The sequence below is a fragment of the Miscanthus floridulus genome, chromosome 1, assembly GCF_019320115.1.
Source record: "Miscanthus floridulus cultivar M001 chromosome 1, ASM1932011v1, whole genome shotgun sequence".
NCBI lineage: Eukaryota > Viridiplantae > Streptophyta > Magnoliopsida > Poales > Poaceae > Miscanthus > Miscanthus floridulus.
In genome coordinates, this window is record NC_089580.1 from 165,600,536 (window position 1) to 165,621,155 (window position 20,620).

General features: G+C 42.8%; 1 protein-coding gene and 1 pseudogene across 5 annotated transcripts; both read right to left on the reverse strand.

Annotated features, from left to right (window-relative positions):
- Positions 1-243: 243 nt before the first annotated feature.
- On the reverse strand, positions 244-1,194 carry LOC136466682 (trihelix transcription factor ENAP2-like; annotated as a pseudogene).
- A 1,166-nt stretch (positions 1,195-2,360) lies between these two features.
- LOC136546642 (6-phosphofructo-2-kinase/fructose-2,6-bisphosphatase-like) lies at positions 2,361-20,000 on the reverse strand. 5 transcript variants are annotated; one of them, XM_066538609.1, is made up of 26 exons: positions 19,182-20,000; positions 15,783-16,099; positions 15,544-15,655; positions 15,286-15,417; positions 15,122-15,203; positions 13,258-13,556; positions 12,250-12,459; positions 11,251-11,391; positions 10,372-10,467; positions 8,597-8,695; positions 8,482-8,511; positions 8,224-8,277; positions 8,081-8,134; positions 7,937-8,014; positions 5,633-5,724; positions 5,495-5,552; positions 5,327-5,401; positions 5,037-5,084; positions 4,604-4,701; positions 3,898-3,973; positions 3,760-3,822; positions 3,573-3,664; positions 3,330-3,398; positions 3,170-3,233; positions 3,021-3,086; positions 2,361-2,706 (listed from the first exon to the last, which is right to left on the reverse strand). In XM_066538609.1, the coding sequence occupies exons 1-26, from the start codon at positions 19,803-19,805 to the stop codon at positions 2,605-2,607; spliced, it is 3,231 nt and encodes a 1,076-aa protein (XP_066394706.1). In that variant the 5' UTR covers positions 19,806-20,000; the 3' UTR covers positions 2,361-2,604. The 5 variants fall into 5 exon arrangements, with proteins under 5 accessions (XP_066394706.1, XP_066394713.1, XP_066394719.1 ...); XM_066538616.1 differs by having other exon boundaries at positions 10,372-10,464; positions 19,182-19,997; XM_066538622.1 differs by lacking the exon at positions 12,250-12,459 and having other exon boundaries at positions 19,182-19,998.
- Between the last annotated feature and the right edge of the window lie 620 nt (positions 20,001-20,620).

Sequence of the window (20,620 nt, forward strand, 5' to 3'; positions counted from 1 at the left end):
TCACGGGAGTATATTATGGCCGGATCAGTCACCTAGGAAACCAACCCTCCTCCAAGAATAACTGTTCTATGCCCAAAGGCAACTAGAAACAAGTACTAGGAGTAGTAATCTTCTAAAATGATTGGACATCAACGTGCAGTGCCTAGCAACAGCAAGTGAATGCAGTGCTAGTAGTAGCAAAAAAATTGAAGCTAAAAATGTACTGATACAACGAACGACCCGATCATTTAATTTTCATCCTGTCATTCGTAATTTTACTTAGCAACGAGAAGGCCACTCCTGGTAAGTATTACTCCTACATATGTTGTTGTCGACTACACTGAAGTCAAGCACTCAAGCTAGCACAAGTTCTAAAAACACAGCACTAAAGTAAGGTCTACTCTAAGCTATTTTCGGTACACATAATCTACTATGCATCCCTGAATCATCTTCAGTGGCAGGGCAGGGGAACTTTGGTAGCGTGGTTTCGTAGTTTTCACCTTCTACTGCTCCATCGTCACGGCGTCGAACATGGCCTTCTGCACCTCCATCTCCTGCGCCTGCTGCATCTCCATCTTGACCTTCTCGGCGGCGATCCTGGCCAGCTCCACGCGCTCGTACACCTCCGCCAGCTTCACCACCACCGCCCCCGGGCAGAACGCCGTCCCTGCGGCCGCATTCCTCGGCCTCCTCGGAACAGTCCAGCTCTCCTCCAGCCCAATGCCTCCTCCTCCGCCTCCTCCACCTCCTGCTTGACGACGGTCGCCGGCGCCCTGGCCGCCGGAAAGCCCGGAGGCGAGTCGTCGGGGCTGGCCAGGAACGCGTGGAGCCGCGGGAGGTGGCGCCACCCCGACGGCGGCTGCTTCGGGAGCTCCTCCTTGTACCGCTGCTTGAGGGTGCGGACGCGGGTCTGGCACTGGACGCGGGTGCGGTTGAAGCGGCGCCCCGCGGCGGCGCGGTGGGCGTTGACGGCTCTGGCCGCGGCGCGCCAGTCCTCCAGGCGGAGGCCCCGCGGGCGGCGGCGCAGGTGGACGGGGCCCCACGCGTCGATGAGTCTCGCCGTCGCACCAGTTCCCGGAGGCACCCTCCGGCGGTGGCGGGCTGCGTCCGGGCATCTCGTCGTGCGAGCGAAACTGAACGGTGGCTAAACTAGCAGGCCGCGCAGGCTGCTCATTTATAAAGGAAAATTTTGTGGGTTTGACTCACAGTTACCATATGAGCAGGCCACCAGCCCACCGTCCGCAAAAAGAATGTAATTCTAGAAAAATGTCAGTTTAGTACTTCAAGTTTAACTGATTATAATTAAAAAAATATAAATATTTATAATATCAAATAAACATTATTAAATTAAATATAAAATATATTTTTATAATAAATTAATTTAGAGTTATAACTAGAAATATAGTTAAACGTGAAGTATTTTAACTGGCACGTATACTATAGTTACTTGGGTAGTAATTGTGAGTCACAGCCACCAATGGTGATTGTGAGTCCACTAAAAAAAAACAATGTTAATTGTGAGTCGTTGGTGACTATTTACATAATTACCATAGTAAATTTTGTGGGCAGAAGAGGAAAATATCATTCGTGGGTAACTGATCGTTCTCTTTCTGAAACTTCTCTTTATTTTGAGTGGACAAGCAGCCTTTTGTGGGTAGTCTATTCTTCTAAACACTATACTATAAATAGTCAGTCACCTTTTGTTTAGTATTTTGACTGTTCAGTAGTATTTAAACGGAGTTAGATGGTGTAACAGTTTTGTATATTAATATTAAAATATACATATTTTATGTGTAAATGTCAAATATGCTAGAAAGTTTACATATTTACATCTATAAGAAATAAATAGTCTACTAAATATATTTTTTTTTGAAAAAAAAAGATTCCGCTCAATCTTATATACTTATGCTGTATTAATTAGTTGGGTGTCAAATGTGGTAATTTTAATTATTTTATTCATTCTAAATGGCGAATGGAAAGGTCATTTAGCTCATTTAATCATGTTTATCTCGCTTCTGTTTAGACAGGTTTTAATGATTTAAATAGGTTTAGACGGTCCAATTATTTAATTCACTGTGTAGGACCTAAATGATATGGGTGGGCTTCGTTTACCTTTTAAAACATTTTTTAAACGGACTAAACAATCGTTTAGGAGAACAATGCTTATGGGCCAGGGGCTCATAGAGGGTGGGTAACCATCAGTTTTTTTTGAAGTACTATGTAAACGTTTCGAATAAAAAAGGCTGACCAAACTACGCTTACAACTATACAAAATTAATAACAGAGGGTAACTATCTTCTTTCGTTATAACCATTAGATTTTTAGTTGAAAATATTTTTAAATTTTTTATTTGGCACGAGCCCTGACAAGTCTTGAGGACCTGAATAAACTTGATTAAAACTCAGACCTGAATTAAACATGCTCAGAACTCATGAATTATGAGGAGTACATAACCCGCCAAAATTTGTAAGTCAAATGTCAAATCATCTATGAGCTAAACCTAGTGGGGTAATATTCCACTTCGAACTATTCTAATTGATTGAATGTTGTGATACATATATCACCACAAAATAAATTTATTTGTGCCACCATTGCTTTTAGAAGGTGAGCTCCATGCATTATTTCTTATAACCCCGCTGTGGGATGGATTGCATCCATGAGTTTGTACCGTTTCTCTTGAACACCAGCAACACCCATTTGTATCTCAATTATTGTATGTAGAGGTATCTGCAGGAACATATTTTTAGCCACAGTAAAATAATCAATTTACCTCTGATCAGAAATATAAGTCCATCTATGTTTGTGTTAAGTCAAATTTGTTTAAGTTTGACTTCTAATATCTATAAATATATACATGAAATCATTATATGTTATAAAGATAGTTTCCATAATGAATTCAGCCATGCCAAACTATGTTGTCTAACTATACATTTTTTTAGATATTGATAGCCAAAGCTAAACAAGTTTGACTTAGGACAAGCCTAGATGGACATATATTTCTGACCGGAGGAAGTACTACAAGTTGGCACAAAATGCCTTACCTCAATATTTGGGACTTCCTCGAGTGGTTTGTCCGCAAAATATGCATAAAGTGCTCTTAACACAGCCTATACAGAATATTCTTCTCAGGCATCTACAATAGCTTAGTACCAAAAAAGAACAGAAGAATGAAAATGCTGGTCCTTCTTACCTGGTGAGCTATGACTACAACTGGAGCACGCTGTCGTTCAAGCTCAATTATTACAGGTTCTAATCTGGACAGAGAGGAATTTTAAGATTAAGTGGCAACTCATATAAGTAATTGAATCATGTATAGAGACATGCAACAGTATCAAGTAGGCCATACCAACCTTTGAATGACGTCAAGGTAGGATTCTCCTCTCGGATAACGATACCTCAGCTTGTCTTTTCTTCGTGATCTGAGAAGGTATATAACATGAGGCAAACAGAATGGGGGAGGGGAGCTACTAAAAAATTGTGTAATAACAAGGGTCTCCAATCAGATTTGCAAGCTAGTGGAACGTTGACCAAAATTTCAGTGATGAAGGGGATTTTTTAACATAAAATGCCATGATATCAGTGAATTCACGTACTCATATTCTTCAGGTTTACATTTCTTTATTTCATCGTATGTCATCCCATCACAGACCCCAGCATTTATCTCGTCAAGAGCACGCCATTGTATCTAGAAGAACACAAGAAACAAGTTAGTTTTGGTAACACTTCTATAAGTAGAGGACAGTCTTGCTAGACCGTTTTCAATCACCTATGATAGCTAACCTTTGGAAAACCAATGATCGGATGTGCTGTTAATATTGTTCTCTGCAGTGTGCTAGTCCATATCTGAAATCATTGTTGCAAATAAACTTAATGATTATTTTTCCCTTCACTGAACAGAGAAGCAAATGACATACTTACAGAGGCAGTCCGCTCGGACTTCAGTCGCTTCTCCACAAAGCTTGCAAGCTTCCTTGAATAAAGCTCACCGGCCTCACTGCATACCAATTATTCCATCACATGAAAGTCAAAAGCAGAATGCAAAATTAGCATATACCAAGAATTGCCCAAATATTGCATCCATGCAAGCATAAGCAAATATGAATGGAGTTGCTTTTCCCATACATGTAACTCCCTCTCTTTTCCCCCTTTCAAGGTAAGAGCTCACAAGTTCGTTATGTCTTTATCACCAAGGCTTATACCTCGGTCTATCACAAGTCCAATTTACAGTACATATATCACAAAGTTCATCAATGATAATATAATAAATAATACGACACTCAACTCAAAAGAGGAAAAACAAGGGTGAGGTGGTGTTTGCTCATAACTTCATTCCTACTTACTGCAATGACATGCAGTTCTCCTGTGCACTTAAGCTTAAGGGGAAAAAAATGAGAGCAAAAATTAGCAAGAAACTATTTTTTTACTTGGGTTCGATCTTATGATCTTTCACTTTTACTGGTTGCGCATGTTGATATGCAAGATCACGAACATTTGAAACTTATTATGGATTTTTCCTTAGCATGGCACCCAAATTAATATGACAGCAAAGAGGTAAATACCAAACTGCAGAACAAAGAAATCAAAGATACTAATGACAGAAATACAGAATAAAGAAACTTAAGACCTCAAAGAAGAGTCTCCACCGATTCTTCCTCTGACATTATCCATACTTTCGCCATGTCTTGTTAGCAGGATAGGACGAGGCGTCAGATGACAGTTAACCTGTAACAGTACATAACCCAGTTGAAAAAACTCATCATGATTTGACCTATATCTGTCAGTGGTGTGTTGAATTCTCCAGGTTCAAGCAAGAAAAAAAGATGCAGTGAGGATTCACTGTGACTAAATTACCACATTGTGAAGATAAAGAGCAGAGTAGAAATTTGACAAAAATATCCATATAAACATAAAACTAATCAGATAGACCCCAGCAGATCATTGAATCACTAAACACAACACAAATAACGATTTGACCTACAAGGGTACACCAAACTGCAAAGATATCCAGTAGTATTAATGTGCGCACAACAAAAGGATATGATTTTCTGTGTATGTACCAAGAAGAAAACAATCCGTCCAGGCAAGTAACCACTTATGTCATTAATCTGCATGAAAACCAAAGTAGGGTATGAGATTAGGAATATGCCACTAGAAGCAAGGTTGCAAGGTATGTCAGTAGTATATTCAAAACAGCACATATGCTTCTACTCGATATATTAGTATTTGTATGATAAGCAAAATAACCAGTTCAAGATTGTACAATTAAGCAATCATAAAGTAGCAATATCACAGGGAATATAACTTTTGATATTACTTTTACATGTGTCACTTGACTGTTCATACATACCTTTAGTTGGCCCCCCTTCCCACTAACCATGTCAATCATTTTTATGTAAGAACCTTCTTCCACCGGTTCATAGACCTGAAAAGGTTTCAAAATGTTTACATATAACTATACTATATTCTTGACAAAAAAAATTGTGTTCCTATATAATATAATTTGGCAATTACAGACCTTTTCATAATAGGTCAATCGCTCTTTGAAATCTTGTACACCAGCTTCAAAATCTGTTCTGTAACATAGAAGACAATGATTGCATAAAATGGTGCACCAACAGGATGCAAATAGGCAGGCAAATCATTTATTTCTTACTGCTCTGCATAATCGGGACTTTGTTGAACTTTCAATCTTATATTTCTCTCAAGAACATCTTGGTCATTACATAATGTTTCCAAAAAGATGATCTAGAAAGCAAAGGCAAGGACCCATATGTTAAAGGGAAATAGTAATACACCCCAAACCATACAGGAGCACAGGAGCTTAATATAGTGTTCCATAATGTACATATGCTGCACCTCATGAAAAATCTTATCTGAAAATCTGTTTTATGTAACTATACAAGATTACTTTATAAATGCTGTCACAAAACAAACCAAATATTCTTCCAAAGGAGTGCACTGAATCTTCACTTGTTTTAAACTGTTTGCATTGAAAAAAGAAAAAAGAAAACTTCACACATTTTTTTCAATAAATGAGGCAAATGGTCCAAATTTCACTCTTCTGATTGTAGTCACCCACCCTTTCCCTAAGAAAATCTAATTATCCGATTACAGGTCTTAAACATGTTCTTCAACCTCTCCCCACACTACCATATAACACACAGAAGAAAGATTTATTAGTCTAGGTTCCAGTTGGGTGGCAGCAACAGGAACATAAGTACCTCAGCAATGGCTTTTCTGGATAATCTAATTTGCTCTCAATATGGCGGAATAGCCATTGTTGTCCCTGAACTATCCCTCAATGCTCAATTTTATCCCTAAACTACCAAAGTGGTTGTTTCAGCCTTTAAAGTTTACTTTTAGGCTCAATTTTGTCCATGAACTATCAAAGTGTCCATATCAGTGCTCAAACTTTACTTTTGGGCTCAATTTCTCCACAAACTATCAAAGTGACCATTTTAGTCCTCAAACTTTACTTTTGGGCTCATCCTTGCTCCTCATCCTACGTGGCATGCCACTTTCATTTCATGCCTCATCAGCTCCAGCACCGCTCCTCATCCTACGTGGCATGACACTAAAGCAAATCCTGGAGGTGTTGCAGCTCAAAAGCCTTCTCCACCACAACACTCCACCACCTGCACCCGCCTGCAGCCCTCCACCCCATTGTTGTCATGCAATTGTCCCATTGTGCACAGTTGTAGGTCACGCCACCTTCAGCATAGTTGACGGCCGCGTGTGGCATCGACCATGTGCGCCACCTGCGGTCACTAGACCCAGCTGTGTCACCCGTGCGTATCCCAACATCCCTAGCTCAACACGACCTGCAGTCCTCTCAACAGCGACCATTCACCTCCGCTTGCGATGGAGCTGGGGCTGATGAGGCATGATAAGGATGAGGAGCGAGAATGAGCCTAAAAGAAAAGTTTGAGGACTGAAACGACCACTTTGACATTTCATGGACGAAATTGAGCCCAAAAGTTAAGTTTGAGGAGTGCAACAGCCACTTTAGTAGTTCAGGGACGAAATTGAGCATCGGACGATAGCTGAGGAACAGAAATGGCTATCCTGCCTTTAGGTTTTTTCATGGTAACTCCTGTTTTGCTGAGTTTGCTGGCAAGACCAATCTTGGCATGGTAAATATATTCTCAGTTCAATATATTTTAGTGTTAAATGAGAATGATGATAGCTCCCATGATCCTAACATGGAAGATAATGACGTGTTTCAAATGCTCTGGAGTGGCTGATTAATGTTTATTTTTTGAGCCAGATAAGACCAAATCTCTTGCTGATATAACTTTTTATGCAGTAGCTTCTAATAATGGCTTTCAACATGCATGCATTACTAAGAAGCAACTGGCCATGAGCTTTAATCTCCACACCATGGCGCCAAATGCATAGACTATTCAAAGAGGTTTCCACTTTGTAACCGAGGGAAGGTCCTTTAGAGAATGCAAGTACATGGATCCAGTCTAGATGATGATAATACTATTCGCCAACTGTAAATTGCCAAGCAAATTTCTTAGCTCTTCAGGAATTAATACACAAGAGAACCTTATTAGAAGGCCAACCTTTCTCTATTTAGATCATGTTCACTAGGTATGCACATCTACTACTTTAGAAGGGAGGGGAGGCGGGAGGGGGCAGGCTACCACAAGAACAAAGGTGTCCACAAGGAAAGAAACAACATTCACCCTGATATAAGGAGTGCACCCACCATAAATGATTTGAAAATGTCATAACTTCTAAATGCAGTGGGCATGAATGCTTGACAGCTGGAAAAGTGACATGTGAACATGGCTAACAACTGCCAAATAATACTATTGGCACTTTTTTAATGAAATGACACGCAACACTCCTGTTTAGTTCGGGATAAAAAATACTATTGCCACTTGGCAGGAGACAAAAAATTCAAACAACCAAAAGGATGCCCAAGATGCACACAATGATTTAATCATACCTTACATTTTCCTTCAGCCATTTTCATCAGCATGTTTCTCCGTATTCTTGTGCTGTTTGTGGCATCGAAAATACCAACCTGCAGACCAGCTGAAAGTAAATCATCGAAAAGCACTAACGCGGTGCTACCAAATCAATGCCCTACCTGACCACCTTCCTGCATCCAAGATAGCATATCTTCCATTGCTAATGCAGCCACCTTCAAAAGCATGGGGACGATCTTACAAGAAAAAAGAGAAGAAAACAGTATATGTTTCTAGAAAGGCATGCCTGATGCAATTCACTAACCTCGTTACGTGCCTCCACACCCTCCCTGTTATCTCCACGAAAGAAATCAGCAGTCTGCTCAAAATAACAAGATGGTATTAGAAATTCTTCTTGGACAGGGTTATATAGGGGCAAAAAGAAACCGGAATTGCAAGCTATACGATTCATAAAAATATCAAGAATTAAATAGAAGTCTGAGAATAGTAATGATGGATGTGCTGCTAACCCCCCCCCCCCTCCCCGCCCCCCCCCGCTCAGGAGTCAAAAAGTTGTAAGTACCTGATTAGTTCCATGTTTGAGCCGGCGGTACTAGAAAACAAATAGCAAACATGATTAGTGATACCATACACACATGCAATTTTCTCTACAAAATTAGCTTAAACTAAATGATCACCTTTCCAACATTGAAGTGTTTTGTTTCATGACCTAACCATCTGAGATATCTTGTAAGTTTAGCTGCTGTAAAGGTCTTACCACGAGCTGGTAGCCCAACCTAGAATATCAGCACATGATTAAAAAAGAACTGCATGCACGCAATGAATTAACAGGAATAGTTCCAGCTATCTGAATATATGCATACCATCTTTTATATGCAATATATAGAGCTGAACCATGCACATCAAAAAGTCTATATTTTTATAAGGCTGTGCTGTAATCTTTTTAAAAAAGGAAAAAATTGCCCTCATAGAACTCAATCCAAACCGTTTTGCTGCAGTACCATCATATTTAGGGTTGAAACAATACCACTGCATCTGTTCCCCTCCCCCTCCTCTAGGGCTCTAGCACTCTGTCAACCTCAGTCCGCGTCACCTTCTCTGGTGATCTCTGTTCTCGCTGATAAGCGGAGGGAACCAAAGAGAGGCGAGAGGAAAAGCAAGCTGGCACTTGCCTGCTGTAGCATGTGCGATGACTTGGCAGCCTAGGGCACACATCTCCACGAGCTCCTCATGGCTTCTCCTGTTTCATACCATTGCTCTAGGAGTCTAGGTGCAGGGCTTGGTGGGCGGGCAGCTCAGCTACCGGGCACAGTGTCAGGCTTGCTCGTCCCCTGATTGGCGGTGGTGGCTTGATTTGCAGCAGTGACTCGATTTCAGCGACTGCTTGTTTTGTGCAAAAGAGGGTCCAAGGGCGCCAAGGAGGAAGGCATGTGAGGGGGATGGGGTGAGGATAGCAGGGAGGTGACAGACTATTAGAGATATGTATAGTCAACACATGTATATCGTGTAACTTGTACTCCAAGTTATATCTTGACTATATATATGAAAGCCACCCCTCCCTAATGGGTGTGAGGTGTTCCCATAATTCTCTACATGGTATCAAGAGTCCGGGTCCCCTTCCGGCTCCTTCCACCCTAACTTCTCATCTCTCCCGTGCCGCTGACTCCACGGACCATGGCCACCCACCTCGCGATGCCTCTGCGCGCGACTTCCTCTGCCCACGGGTCCTTCTCCCTGCGCGCATGATCCCCTCCTCTCCACCCCTCCCGGTCACGGCTCCTCTCTGCCCCTCCCAATCCCTCGCTGACCGGCTTCCCATGCTACTCTACATAGACGCAGGAGACCTTGCCACTTCCAGATTTGGGCTGGATGTGAATGAGCATGAGCTATGTTCATGGTCGGTTAAATGGAGGGTGATTCAAGGTGTGATCTGGACCATTGATTTGCTATCTAATGGTACAGTGCTAGATGAAGCATGATTCCGATTAATTGCAGTGTTATTTTTGCAATATGATGAAAAATGATAGCATGGGAGCAAACCCTTCAAATTGAGTACTATCAAAGAAAGTGCCCCCATTTTTTTATCGGTGCAATACCTAAAGGAAAAAAAGCTTGCTGGATACACAGTGACAGTGCTGTTTGACTGATGTACATGAGTACATCAGAACAATTGAACAAATGATGTGCAAACTAGGCAGATGAGGTTGCATATTTCAAAATAGACCACTCATATCACTTAGCAAGTTATTCTTTGTGGATTTTGGGCTGAGCAAAAACTTCTGCTACAACAAATTCTTATAGTCTTACGAAATCATTGCTTTTTTATATTTTATACAGAAAAAGGACAATTCCCCAGAAATGGAAGACACTTATCTAGCTTCAAGTTTAAGTAAATCTACAATAACTGTGTCATAGCTACCAAGGTAAAACACTCTAAGTGTATGAGATTTACCAACACTATGGCCAACTTGCGGTCCTCTTTTGGCCCATACATCTGATCAGCTACTGCAGCTGCTGCAACAGCCCCTTCTGCTGCTGGCATACCCTGCTGGAGGCAGCTGTCAGAAGTTAAGGTGACAAAAAATGAAGCAACAAGTTTTAACAGATTCAGATGCTGTTACAACGAATATCATAGGATGACAAGAAATCAATCTTTCCACATATATGTGGTAGAATGTAATAGTGAATCAAAGAAAGGGTGAAATGGAAATAGGTATCCTGGATATCTCTTGACCCTAAGCAGAAGCCAAGGGTTGATTCTAGCTACTTAACTTCATGAGCTTCAACATTGTGCAACTTTTATTGAAAGAGTGAAGCATTGAAGCACAAGTAGGGGATGCAAGTTTTATTTCTTTCTGGGTAATTGAGTTGATAAAAAAACTTATCAAATTGAACTAATCTGGATTTCAAAGAAAGAAAAATGGGATGCAAATGAACTGAAGTAGTAACCCAAAAGTACCCATTGGGTACCCAATTGCATCCCTAAACACAAGACATGTTTCTATGCATTGAATGTTGTTGGACATTCGAGATAACTTGGTGTGCACCCTCTACGCATGTTACAGCAAGGGCACATTTGTCTCTCTTGCCCACCATTCCCCAACCTTGCCAATTGGCAAGAAAGAAAATGCTTCTTAAGTATACTCTTCCTTCCCTGGAACCAAAGATAACCTAACCAGTTGTGAAGTTTCCCTTTGATACTTACAATTTAATACTACCTATTAGGACATATCAAATAGCTAGGACATAGCATATAGAGATTATACTTGCTATAAGCCCACGAGTATTAAGTTTTACTAAATCTAGTGACCTGAAGTGAATAATGTACAACCTTTGATTCAGAATCCAACTTAAAGTTGCTCATCGAAAAGGTTTCCTTTGTTGGTCTTGCAAAGTTTGGTGAGCCAACACCTCTATCAACAAACATTGCCCTTTGTTCTTCCAGTGATGGCGCATGCCCTCCAATTGCACTCTGAGCAAAAAATTAGAAAACATCTCTGGATTAATTACATTTAGAACTGCTATATGTATATATATTCAAAGGGCTATATACAACAGATGGCAAGAAAGGGCCAAACATCAGTGTTTCTTCCATCTAAACATAAAGAAAATGCCATGCTGACCACACCAGAGACATAAATCACAGCAAAGTGCATAAGTATAGGTCAAAACTCTTTCAGGCAGAAAATGTTAGCTATTAGATATTCAAGGTACAGAAATCTAAATGATCAAAATCAAGAGATAGATCCATCCATTGTCTGGTGTTGCACCAACAATATGTATGAGAAACTTGAAGAAATTTGATACTATGTGGCTTATATTCCAATAAGTAAAGGGAAGTTGGTAAGTTCATGACCATAAACCCACGCACTTCAGCACTAGGATTAGTTCTTCTGGCTAATGAACTCAGTCAAATTAAAAAAAGGGCGCACCCAGTGCAGAGAGCTCCCGCTCTGTACGGGTTCTGGGGAAGGGTGTTAGTGGCAAGCCTTACCCTCGCCTGTGCAATGCGAGGAGACCACGACTCGAACCCGGGACCTTCCGGTCACAGGCGGTAAGACTCTACCGCTTGCACCAGGCCCGCCCTTCAGTCAAATTAATTTAACCTAATTTTTATTTCGGAGTGAATTAAATAGCTAAAAGTAAAAGTTAACCGGCTGCATGCTTGAACAAATTATGATGACACTATTGAAGTTACTTCTAAGCTCCCAAAATTCTCACATATTTCAGCCAATAGTACATCTACCTTTTCTATAGTCGAACACCTAAATTACCATAGTTGCATGATTTTAAGCTAAGAATTAATCAAACAATGAAACTGAAGTTATACCTTCATAGTGTTAACATAGTGATTCGAGGATGAATCGCCTTTAGTTGAGCTGTGCAAAATGTCCTTTGTGGTATCATTGTTTGAGGAACTCCCAGTTTGCAATAATGAGCGTGGATTTTCAGTTAAGTTAGCTGCATAAACAACACCTGAGCCCATGTTTGGTGTTGGAACTACATACTTCTCTAAATCAAGCTCCAAACCAGAAGCGATCTGTTTGAATGAACAAGAGAAAATTGGCAGAATGGAAAAGGAAGCAGCATTTACTTTGATATAGAAACATAGACAACAGCTTTGTGGGAAGAGTGTTCCTTTAAAAGCATGCGTGAGCCCACACTATTCTTGACCAAAATAATTACTTTAATTGAGAACTTTATGGTTGGACATATTTTTGCAATGTCGGTTCTATCTGTACCTAAAAAATATTGTGGTTTCTCACTTTCAATGGTGACATGTTAGTATAGTACGTTTTAAATGCTTGCAACTCTTCTTGAGGTAAAAGAATCATCATCAAGTTTTAATGCATTATGCAAAGATCCCCAATTGTCACAAATCCTCATTAGAGTTCGAGACAGGCCATTAAACATCTTGACATTTTCCCAAAAGATGGGCATACACTCATACTCTTCATAGTGATATGCTTCGTAATTCTATAATATTTTTGCTAAAATATTTACAGTCCTACTCACGTATCTCCAGTAAGTTCATCATGTCAATATCAACTAATAATAGAAAAAACAACACTTGGAATAAATATATTCTCCTAGGGCCCAAAGAATTGTCAAGTCCCACAACCAAGTTGCAAAATGTGCCAAGTTGTCTACATCTACAACAGCAGAATCGAAAGTATCAGACTGTTAGGTGTCGGCCATTGCTTGGGAACCATTTAGACTGTGGCCAGTGTCACTAGTCGAATAGTTGTTTTTATAACCAGTCTTGCAACTTTTAAATTTCTAAGCATATCACTGATCTATGTGTGTCCAAATATAAAATGAAAACAGTGAAACAGACCTTGGCCCTGCCTTCTAACCCAGGGTTGATAGTGACATCGTGGGTCCCTCGCACCCTTGAAGGCTGAAAATACTCCTGATGAGCCCTCCAACTAGCCGCCAGGTCAAATGGGGATAACATTTCTGTCTCAACCTGAACCTTGCACTCAAGTACCTCCTTCCCTTCATTGAGTTTAAACACCGCAGTCCTCATTTCAAATTCATTGCTCTGGCAACCCAGTGGTCGGTTAGGTCCCTCCTCAATAATGTACTGAGAACTATCATCTTTTCGCTTCAAAACAAACTTGAAATCCAGCGACTCTAGTAAAAACACAGAACAACTACTTAGAATGCTAACAACTGAAACAAAATCTGACTGAACATATACAAAAAAGAAAAATCCTAAAGAAAAATCCTCAGCGACAATTGACAAATCACTAATTTTCATTTTTAAAGCACAACTTCACACACTACATTGTTTCCCTCACACACAAGAATTCATTCATTCCCAATTAAAAGTAGCACAGCCCAATTCCTGAAATATCAGTGCATGCACATCCCAACGGCGTAGCACGGATTGCGCTCGTCCTATCCCAAACCTCGCTACGGAGGAACCAAGGACCTCTGCGGCCCTGCGAAGTTATCAAACTCCAGGATAAAATCAACCGACTTACCGTGCTGCGAAGGCACGACGCAGCTGAACTCCCACACGGCGGTGGCCGCCCGCTCCAACGGCAGCTGCGTGGAAAAAAAAAACCCCCGAAACGAGTCAAAAATCCGCTCCGCGCACACATCACGCGGGCTAGAGGCGATCCGGAGCTTACGGCCTTGCAGGGGTCCCACGAGCCAGGCACAGGGTGGGAGCCGAAGAGGTGGGGGGCGAGGTCGAGCTCCGCGAGGCGCGGGCTCTCTAATTTGACGGAGACGAAGAGCTGGTCGGAGATTCCGCCGGAGCTCGCCATCGCCGGCGAGTTTGGAGCGAAGCCTTTCTCGTGACTTGGAAGGTGCCGGAAGGAAGCGCCGATGTCGTGGGCTCGCCGATTCGGAGTGGGGCCGACACGAGAGCGCGATGGGTGTTACAGTACAGAGGATATAGCTCCAGTGACACAGCAAGCGGGGCCAGGAACATATCTTGGCCCACCAGTCAGTACCTAATACGGTGATAAGGACAGTAACACAAGCCTGAACTGAAGCTGGGAAAGTGGGAATTTGGTGCGCGACGGCGACGGTGCGGGAGCGTCTCGCTGCCTCGTGGGCCCAGGTGAGGTGGCGAGCCGTCCCCGATCCCGTCTCCACGGAGTCTAGTGGGAAAAATGGGAAAAGCTGCGGGGAAGTAAACGACGGCGACCGGCGGCGGCGCATCGCCGCGGCGAAATGATATCTAGGACCCTGATCGACCAGTTGTCTCTGCAGCGAATTCACCCACGAAGGGCAGCGCCTACACGACCCAGGTACTTGTGGGATAATTTCATGATAGGATATGTCTTGCCCTCGTTCCTCTGTGAGTGATTTAGAAACCGATTCTGCATTTCTATGCCTGCTTTTGTCATGCTTCGCGCATTTGTTTGGATGATTCTATGATCGACCAGGACCCAAATGATCTCAACTCTCAAGGGAGTCCTATGTTGGTGGATTGGTTGTTTGTAGATGGTACAGAAAAAGCAAATAAGTAGGTGTGTGCTTATATGTACTATTCGCATAGAAATTTTCAGACCCTCAACTTGTATCCAAGAGATCAGTAACCGATGCCAGATAAATTAAGCTTTATAAAATGCAGCGTTATCCTCAAGATTTGGTGTAGTCCCCTTGGAGCCAACCTCGGCAAAACTTAATAATCTATGTGTCATAATAATCTATGTGTGATCTCAACTTTTATTTGGACGCACTTGAATTCTGATCACTCTGACTTGCATAAGTTTTTAGTTCTTGAAATGCTTTTCTGCATCCTTCGTCAAAGCCACCAGCAAGCTGCAAATTTGTTTTGGTGTAATCAGTTACTTAGTTTATGCAAATGTCATTGCGAAGTAATTTGTTGTTCGGAACAAGTTACCTGATGTATGCGGAAGGCGAAGCGGACACCTTGCAGAAGTAGCTCCTCGTCATTCGCAAATGGATCTGACTTCAGTGTGTTCACAATGCGGTTCATGTACTCTTTTGCAAGCTTCAAGGAAGCCTTCTTTAGCTGTTTAATGTAGGATGGGCATGCACTCTATTATTATATTTGGACTCCATACTTTGTGACAAAGTGCCTCTTCTTTATTGTGAGTTGTGACAGAACATACTGTGAAAGGAGTTTAGGAATACATACTTGGCTTATGACTCCAGAGTCGAGCATCCATTCCCATGGTATCTTAAGATCCTTATATCTTCCGCTTGCACTGTCCCTTACTCGTTCAGTGTTATGAATACCTTGTTCAATTCTACAACAAGGGAAAGTACAATTAGGTGAATGTTGATGTATTGATTTAGTACCATTCCGTAGAATTTAAAAGAAGCAGGTATTCAACAATTTTTGTTCTGTTAAATACATTTCGGTCATTTACTCACTTATCCTGCAGAGCTTGCATGCGCTTGAGAGCCATAGGTGTAGCCACTCTCCTGTCATCATGAAAGGATGATGCTTCTGATTCTAGGTTCTTCAGATCTCGGTAGTTGAATGCTGCTTCTCTCATAGCATCTGCTTTCTTCTCGGGCCAGTTAGGGAAGTGTTTGAGCACTGCTCTTTCATCCACAAGGTATGACAATTCCCCATCAAGCCACTTCACAAACTCTTCAACATCAGCTATCTCTTTGTATGCTGCGTTTTGAACTTCACTTGCGAGGAAGTTCACAAAGTTGCCTTGATTTTCTACGTCTGATTTAATCTGTTGAAATGGAAAATATAAGGGGGTGTTTTAGACTTAGTTCTGAGAAGAGTTTGATAGGGGAAATAACTGACACTCCGAACAGTCACAAATAAACCATGGTTTCGGCATTGACATGGTACCCTGTAAACAGCTTTGACCATTACTTTCTATTCCTTGTCATGTTATGAAACCCAGTAAAACTAAGTATTGTGAAAATACTTTATAATTTCTATAAAACATGCACACATATATATAACCCAGATATTTAATTAAGACACATAGCAAAGGTTTTGCTGAATGTTCTTTTTTATTAAGGGGGGCATATGGAGAATATTAAAGCATGGCTTAGGTTCTACACCATTTGTACAAACCATGATCCACCATTACAATTTTGCTAGTAGTGGTAAAACTAAAGAGTTGTCAACTCTAAAGTAACATTGTTAGATAATCTATTGCTTCCTTGTGTGAACACACAGTAAGGGAAGGCGGCGCCGAAAATGCTCCCTGCTGTGGTACTGTAGCAACTGTGGAGGCAAGCGTCAAACGGCTCACCTGCCTCACTGTAGCCACAGCAGGGACAGGCGTCGAAGTCAGTCCTGCTGTATTATCTAGTCATTGTAGCAGCATGGCAGCTGTACTAGGACTAGATGGATAGAGTTGTATATATAGTTTTCCACTGCAACTCAGTAAAGAGAGTTCAGATTTGTCATCTCCTATATAGGGCTCCGGCCAACGCTGGTGTCTCTGGCTGTGTGTGTATGTTCTGTTCTCCCTCCCTTCTTCTACCTCTAGCCATAGTGTGTGGTCGGATAACGTCTGTCGTGCTCGGTCGTGGTCGGCAAGACTGGTGAGTGGTCGACTCACCTGAGCCGGTGATCTTGTGGGCTAACAAGTGGTATCGGAGGTGGCGGAGACGGTCTTTGTCAGGCAACCTCCGGGTTTCGCCATCAAGGGAGCGAAGCACAGGGTGCTCCGACTGCACAAGGCGCTCTACGGGCTGCGACAAGCCCCACGAGCGTGGAACGCCACGCTGGGCGGGCTTGGGTTCACAAGGTGCGCAACCGAGCACGCACTCTACACGCGGCGACGGGGAAAGGAGCTTGTCGTCGGCGTGTATGTGGACGACTTGATCGTCACCGGTGCGCGTGCGGAGGACATCGACAGCTTCAAGCGAGAGATGGCAGCTCGTTTTCGAATGAGCGATCTCGGGGCACTCTCCTACTACCTCGGCATCGAGGTGAGACAGGGAAAGGAGGAACTCACGCTCGGTCAGAGCGCGTATGCCTCGAAGCTGTTGGAGTGGAGCGGCATGGCTGAGTGCAAGCCATGCGTGACTCCGATGGAGGAGCGGCTGAAGCTGATGAATGCCAGTACCGCGGCGAAGGTGGATGCAACACTCTACTGGAGTATTATCGGCGGTCTGCGCTACCTAATCCACATGAGGACGGACATTGTGTTCGTCGTGGGCTACGTCAGTCGCTTCATGGAGGATCCTAGGGAGGATCACTGGGCTGCGGTGAAGCGGCTGTTACGCTACGTCAAGGGGACGATGGATCAAGGGATCGTCTTCCCCAAGACAGGCGGAAGCAGGCTGCAGCTCACTGTGTTCAGCGATGCAGACATGGCGGGGGACATCGACGGACGACGCAGCACCTCTGGCGTGCTCGTCTTCCTCGGGTCGGCTCCAATTTCATGGCTGTCGCTGAAACAGAAGGTGGTGGCGCTGTCTACATGCGAGGCAGAGTACGTAGCGGCGGCCACAGCGGCGTGCCAAGTTGTGTGGCTGCGCCGGCTGCTGGGCGAGCTGACCGGTGCGGAAGCTCACCCACCAGCACTGATGGTGGACAACCAGCCTGCCATCGCCCTCGCGAAGAATCCGGTTTTCCATGACCGGAGCAAGCACATCGACGTAAAGTTCCACTTCCTCAGGGACCGTGTCGATGAAGGGCAGATCGTCATCGAGTTCATCGAAACTGGTCGACAACTCGCGAACGTCCTCACCAAACCGCTTGGACGTCTTCGACTTACGGAGCTGAAGGAGATGATCGGCATGGAGGGGGTACAAGGGATAGCAGTAGGATTAGGGGAAGAATTGTTAGATAATCTACTGCTTCCTTGTGTGAACACACAGTAAAGGAAGGCGGCGCCGAAAAGGCTCCCTGCTGTGGTAGGCAGGCGCCGAACGGCTCACCTGCCTCACTGTGGCCACAACAGGGACAGGTGCCGAAGTCAGTCCTGCTGTATTATCTAGTCACTGTAGCAGCATAGCAGCTGTACTAGGACTAGATGGATAGAGTTGTATATATAGTTTGCCACTGCAACTCAGTAAAAAGAGTTCAGATTTGCCATCTCCTATATAGGGCTCCGGCCAATGCTGGTGTCTCTGGCTGTGTGTGTATGCTTTGTTTCCCTCCCTTCTTCTACCTCTAGCCATAGTGTGTGGTTGGACAACGTCTGTCGTGCTCGGCCGTGGTCGGCAAGACTGGTGAGTGGTCGACTCACCTGAGCCGGTGATCTTGTGGGCTAACAAACATCACAAAAGTTTTCTTTATTGTTGTTAGGATTCTTTTTTAAAAATCAAATACATAATGTACATATATATGGTTTATGTAGTGAAGTGTTAACTTAAAAAGTCTCTGAAAACTATATATTAGCTGCCAACTGCCAAGATGGACAAGGCAGGGGTATCAGTAGTCTATCTCTGAATCAACAGTTAAACTGGTTGTAGGCAAGCCTCTATCCACGGGGACCTCATTCAGAAACAAACCAAATGTTGGCTGCTCTCAAAGTAACACAGGATGCACAGAGAATATGTGATACATTCTGATGAGCAAGCTTTGAACAATGAGGGAGCATGTTATACAAGAAACAAATTTCCCTTTGGATATCATTAATTTATTGGTGACGATCCTTCTCCGATGTCTGTAATCCAATAAAGAACTGCTAGCTAATGCCTTGGAAAAAAATATTGTCCCAACCATTTATTGAAAGTGTTTATTAAAAGAAAAAGAATTAAAGGGCAGAAGGAATCAGCAGATAAGTAGAACAATACGTTACACATCAATATGCTTGAACTTGATAGAAAAAAAAATGTACTTACAGCTAAAACATAAGCTGATCTGTTCTCAATCTCCCCAATCATCTCTCTGCTGTTTGTTGCTGCTGGAATTCCTACGGGTCCAGACTTTGCATCATTTTTGCCTTCACGCCGCACTAACGACCGGTACAACTCGACTACCTCTGGTACCCTTTGTATCGCCTTTGTGCTCCTCTGCAACTTGGAAGGTAGTGGAGGTGGTGGAGGAGGAGGAGGAGGGGTCATGCATCCTTCCTTTCTCATAGTTGTCTTTGGTTGGGTGCATGTCGGATTGGGCGGTGGATTTGGAACCCTTGGCGCCCTTGATCTCACTAGGTTTACCCTGGAGAATTGCTGCCTGCTGTGATACAATGAGCTGTTGAGATCTACAGCTTCCTTAGCACCATCATTGCTCTGGACAAACTGCTTTTCCTTGGAGTAGCTGATGCTGGTTGCATAATTCTCCAGCTTCTTCCATAGCATCCTCTTATCAGTATCCTGGCCTTCGAGAGAGGAGATCTGACCTTTTAATCGGCTCACTTGGTGTCTCAATTGCTTGTTCTCCTCTTCGAGAGCGCGATTCCTTTCGACCAGACCATGGAGCTTGCTTCTTAGAAGCGTAACACATGCATCACCCTCCCTCATCATCTCTTTCTCATCAGAGGAGATGAGGTTACAGTATGGTGGTATTGGTTCCTCTCACTATATATGTCTCCTACCTCCTCACTCATATAGTGGTAGCATTAAAGGTGATGTTTTGTAAGTGAGGTGCCGTATCATTGTTTGAGCCTTGGCTAGAGAAACTTACAAATGTGCAAGCAAGAATGGGTGAAGCATTGAGTTTGGTGGGAGCTGTTGCTGGGCTAATTACTTGTCCTTAAAGTGATTGCTATGGGGTAGCTGACTTGTCTGTGGAACTTCCCTAAAGTAAAATGCAGCCAATACTTGCATTGTTTTCTCATTTTTCCTGTGTGCCAGTTCGATCATCTGAATCGAACCACCCCTGTTTTATTCTTGGATTCAAGTTGAATTTATGTTATGTTAGCAGGTGCTTTGAGATTTTAGCTTTAGCTGTTGAATTGTTATTCTGTTCTGGCAAAGAGGAAAACTAGTATGGTGTCTCCTTTTCTCTCTTGTTTTCATTGTTTTTTAGTCTCTATCATTTCTCAGAGATTATGTTGCTTTCTTGATTCCAATTTTTTATTAATTCTGACTGCAAACCTTGATTTTAAGGTTTCTTCTGTCTCAAGTTGTGTAAAAGGAGTTCAGATAGAGCTCCTTTACCAGCCAGAGCGAGGAACACCTTTTGCTAATAACAGGCAAGAAAAAGTTTTAAGTCATAGGAAGAAAAAGAAATAATGGGAAAGCCGACCAAAAAAAAGAGAATAAAAGGGTTAAATTATGTGTGTTTACTTCTTGAACACATGAAGATGCTACATTCTTTCAGATTGTTGGTTTCAGTT

What these genes read in the sequence shown, in the direction of transcription:
- LOC136546642 (XM_066538609.1), bottom strand. Translation starts at nt 19,805, where the DNA reads ATGATGAGGGAGGGTGATGCATGTGTTACGCTTCTAAGAAGCAAGCTC. An exon ending in TGGCTGAAGGAAAATGTAAG is followed by an intron (nt 5,725 to 7,936) that starts GTATGATTAAAT and finishes TTTGCTTTCTAG; the next exon opens with ATCATCTTTTTGGAAACATT. An exon ending in CGATCATTGGTTTTCCAAAG is followed by an intron (nt 3,665 to 3,759) that starts GTTAGCTATCAT and finishes GTGTTCTTCTAG; the next exon opens with ATACAATGGCGTGCTCTTGA.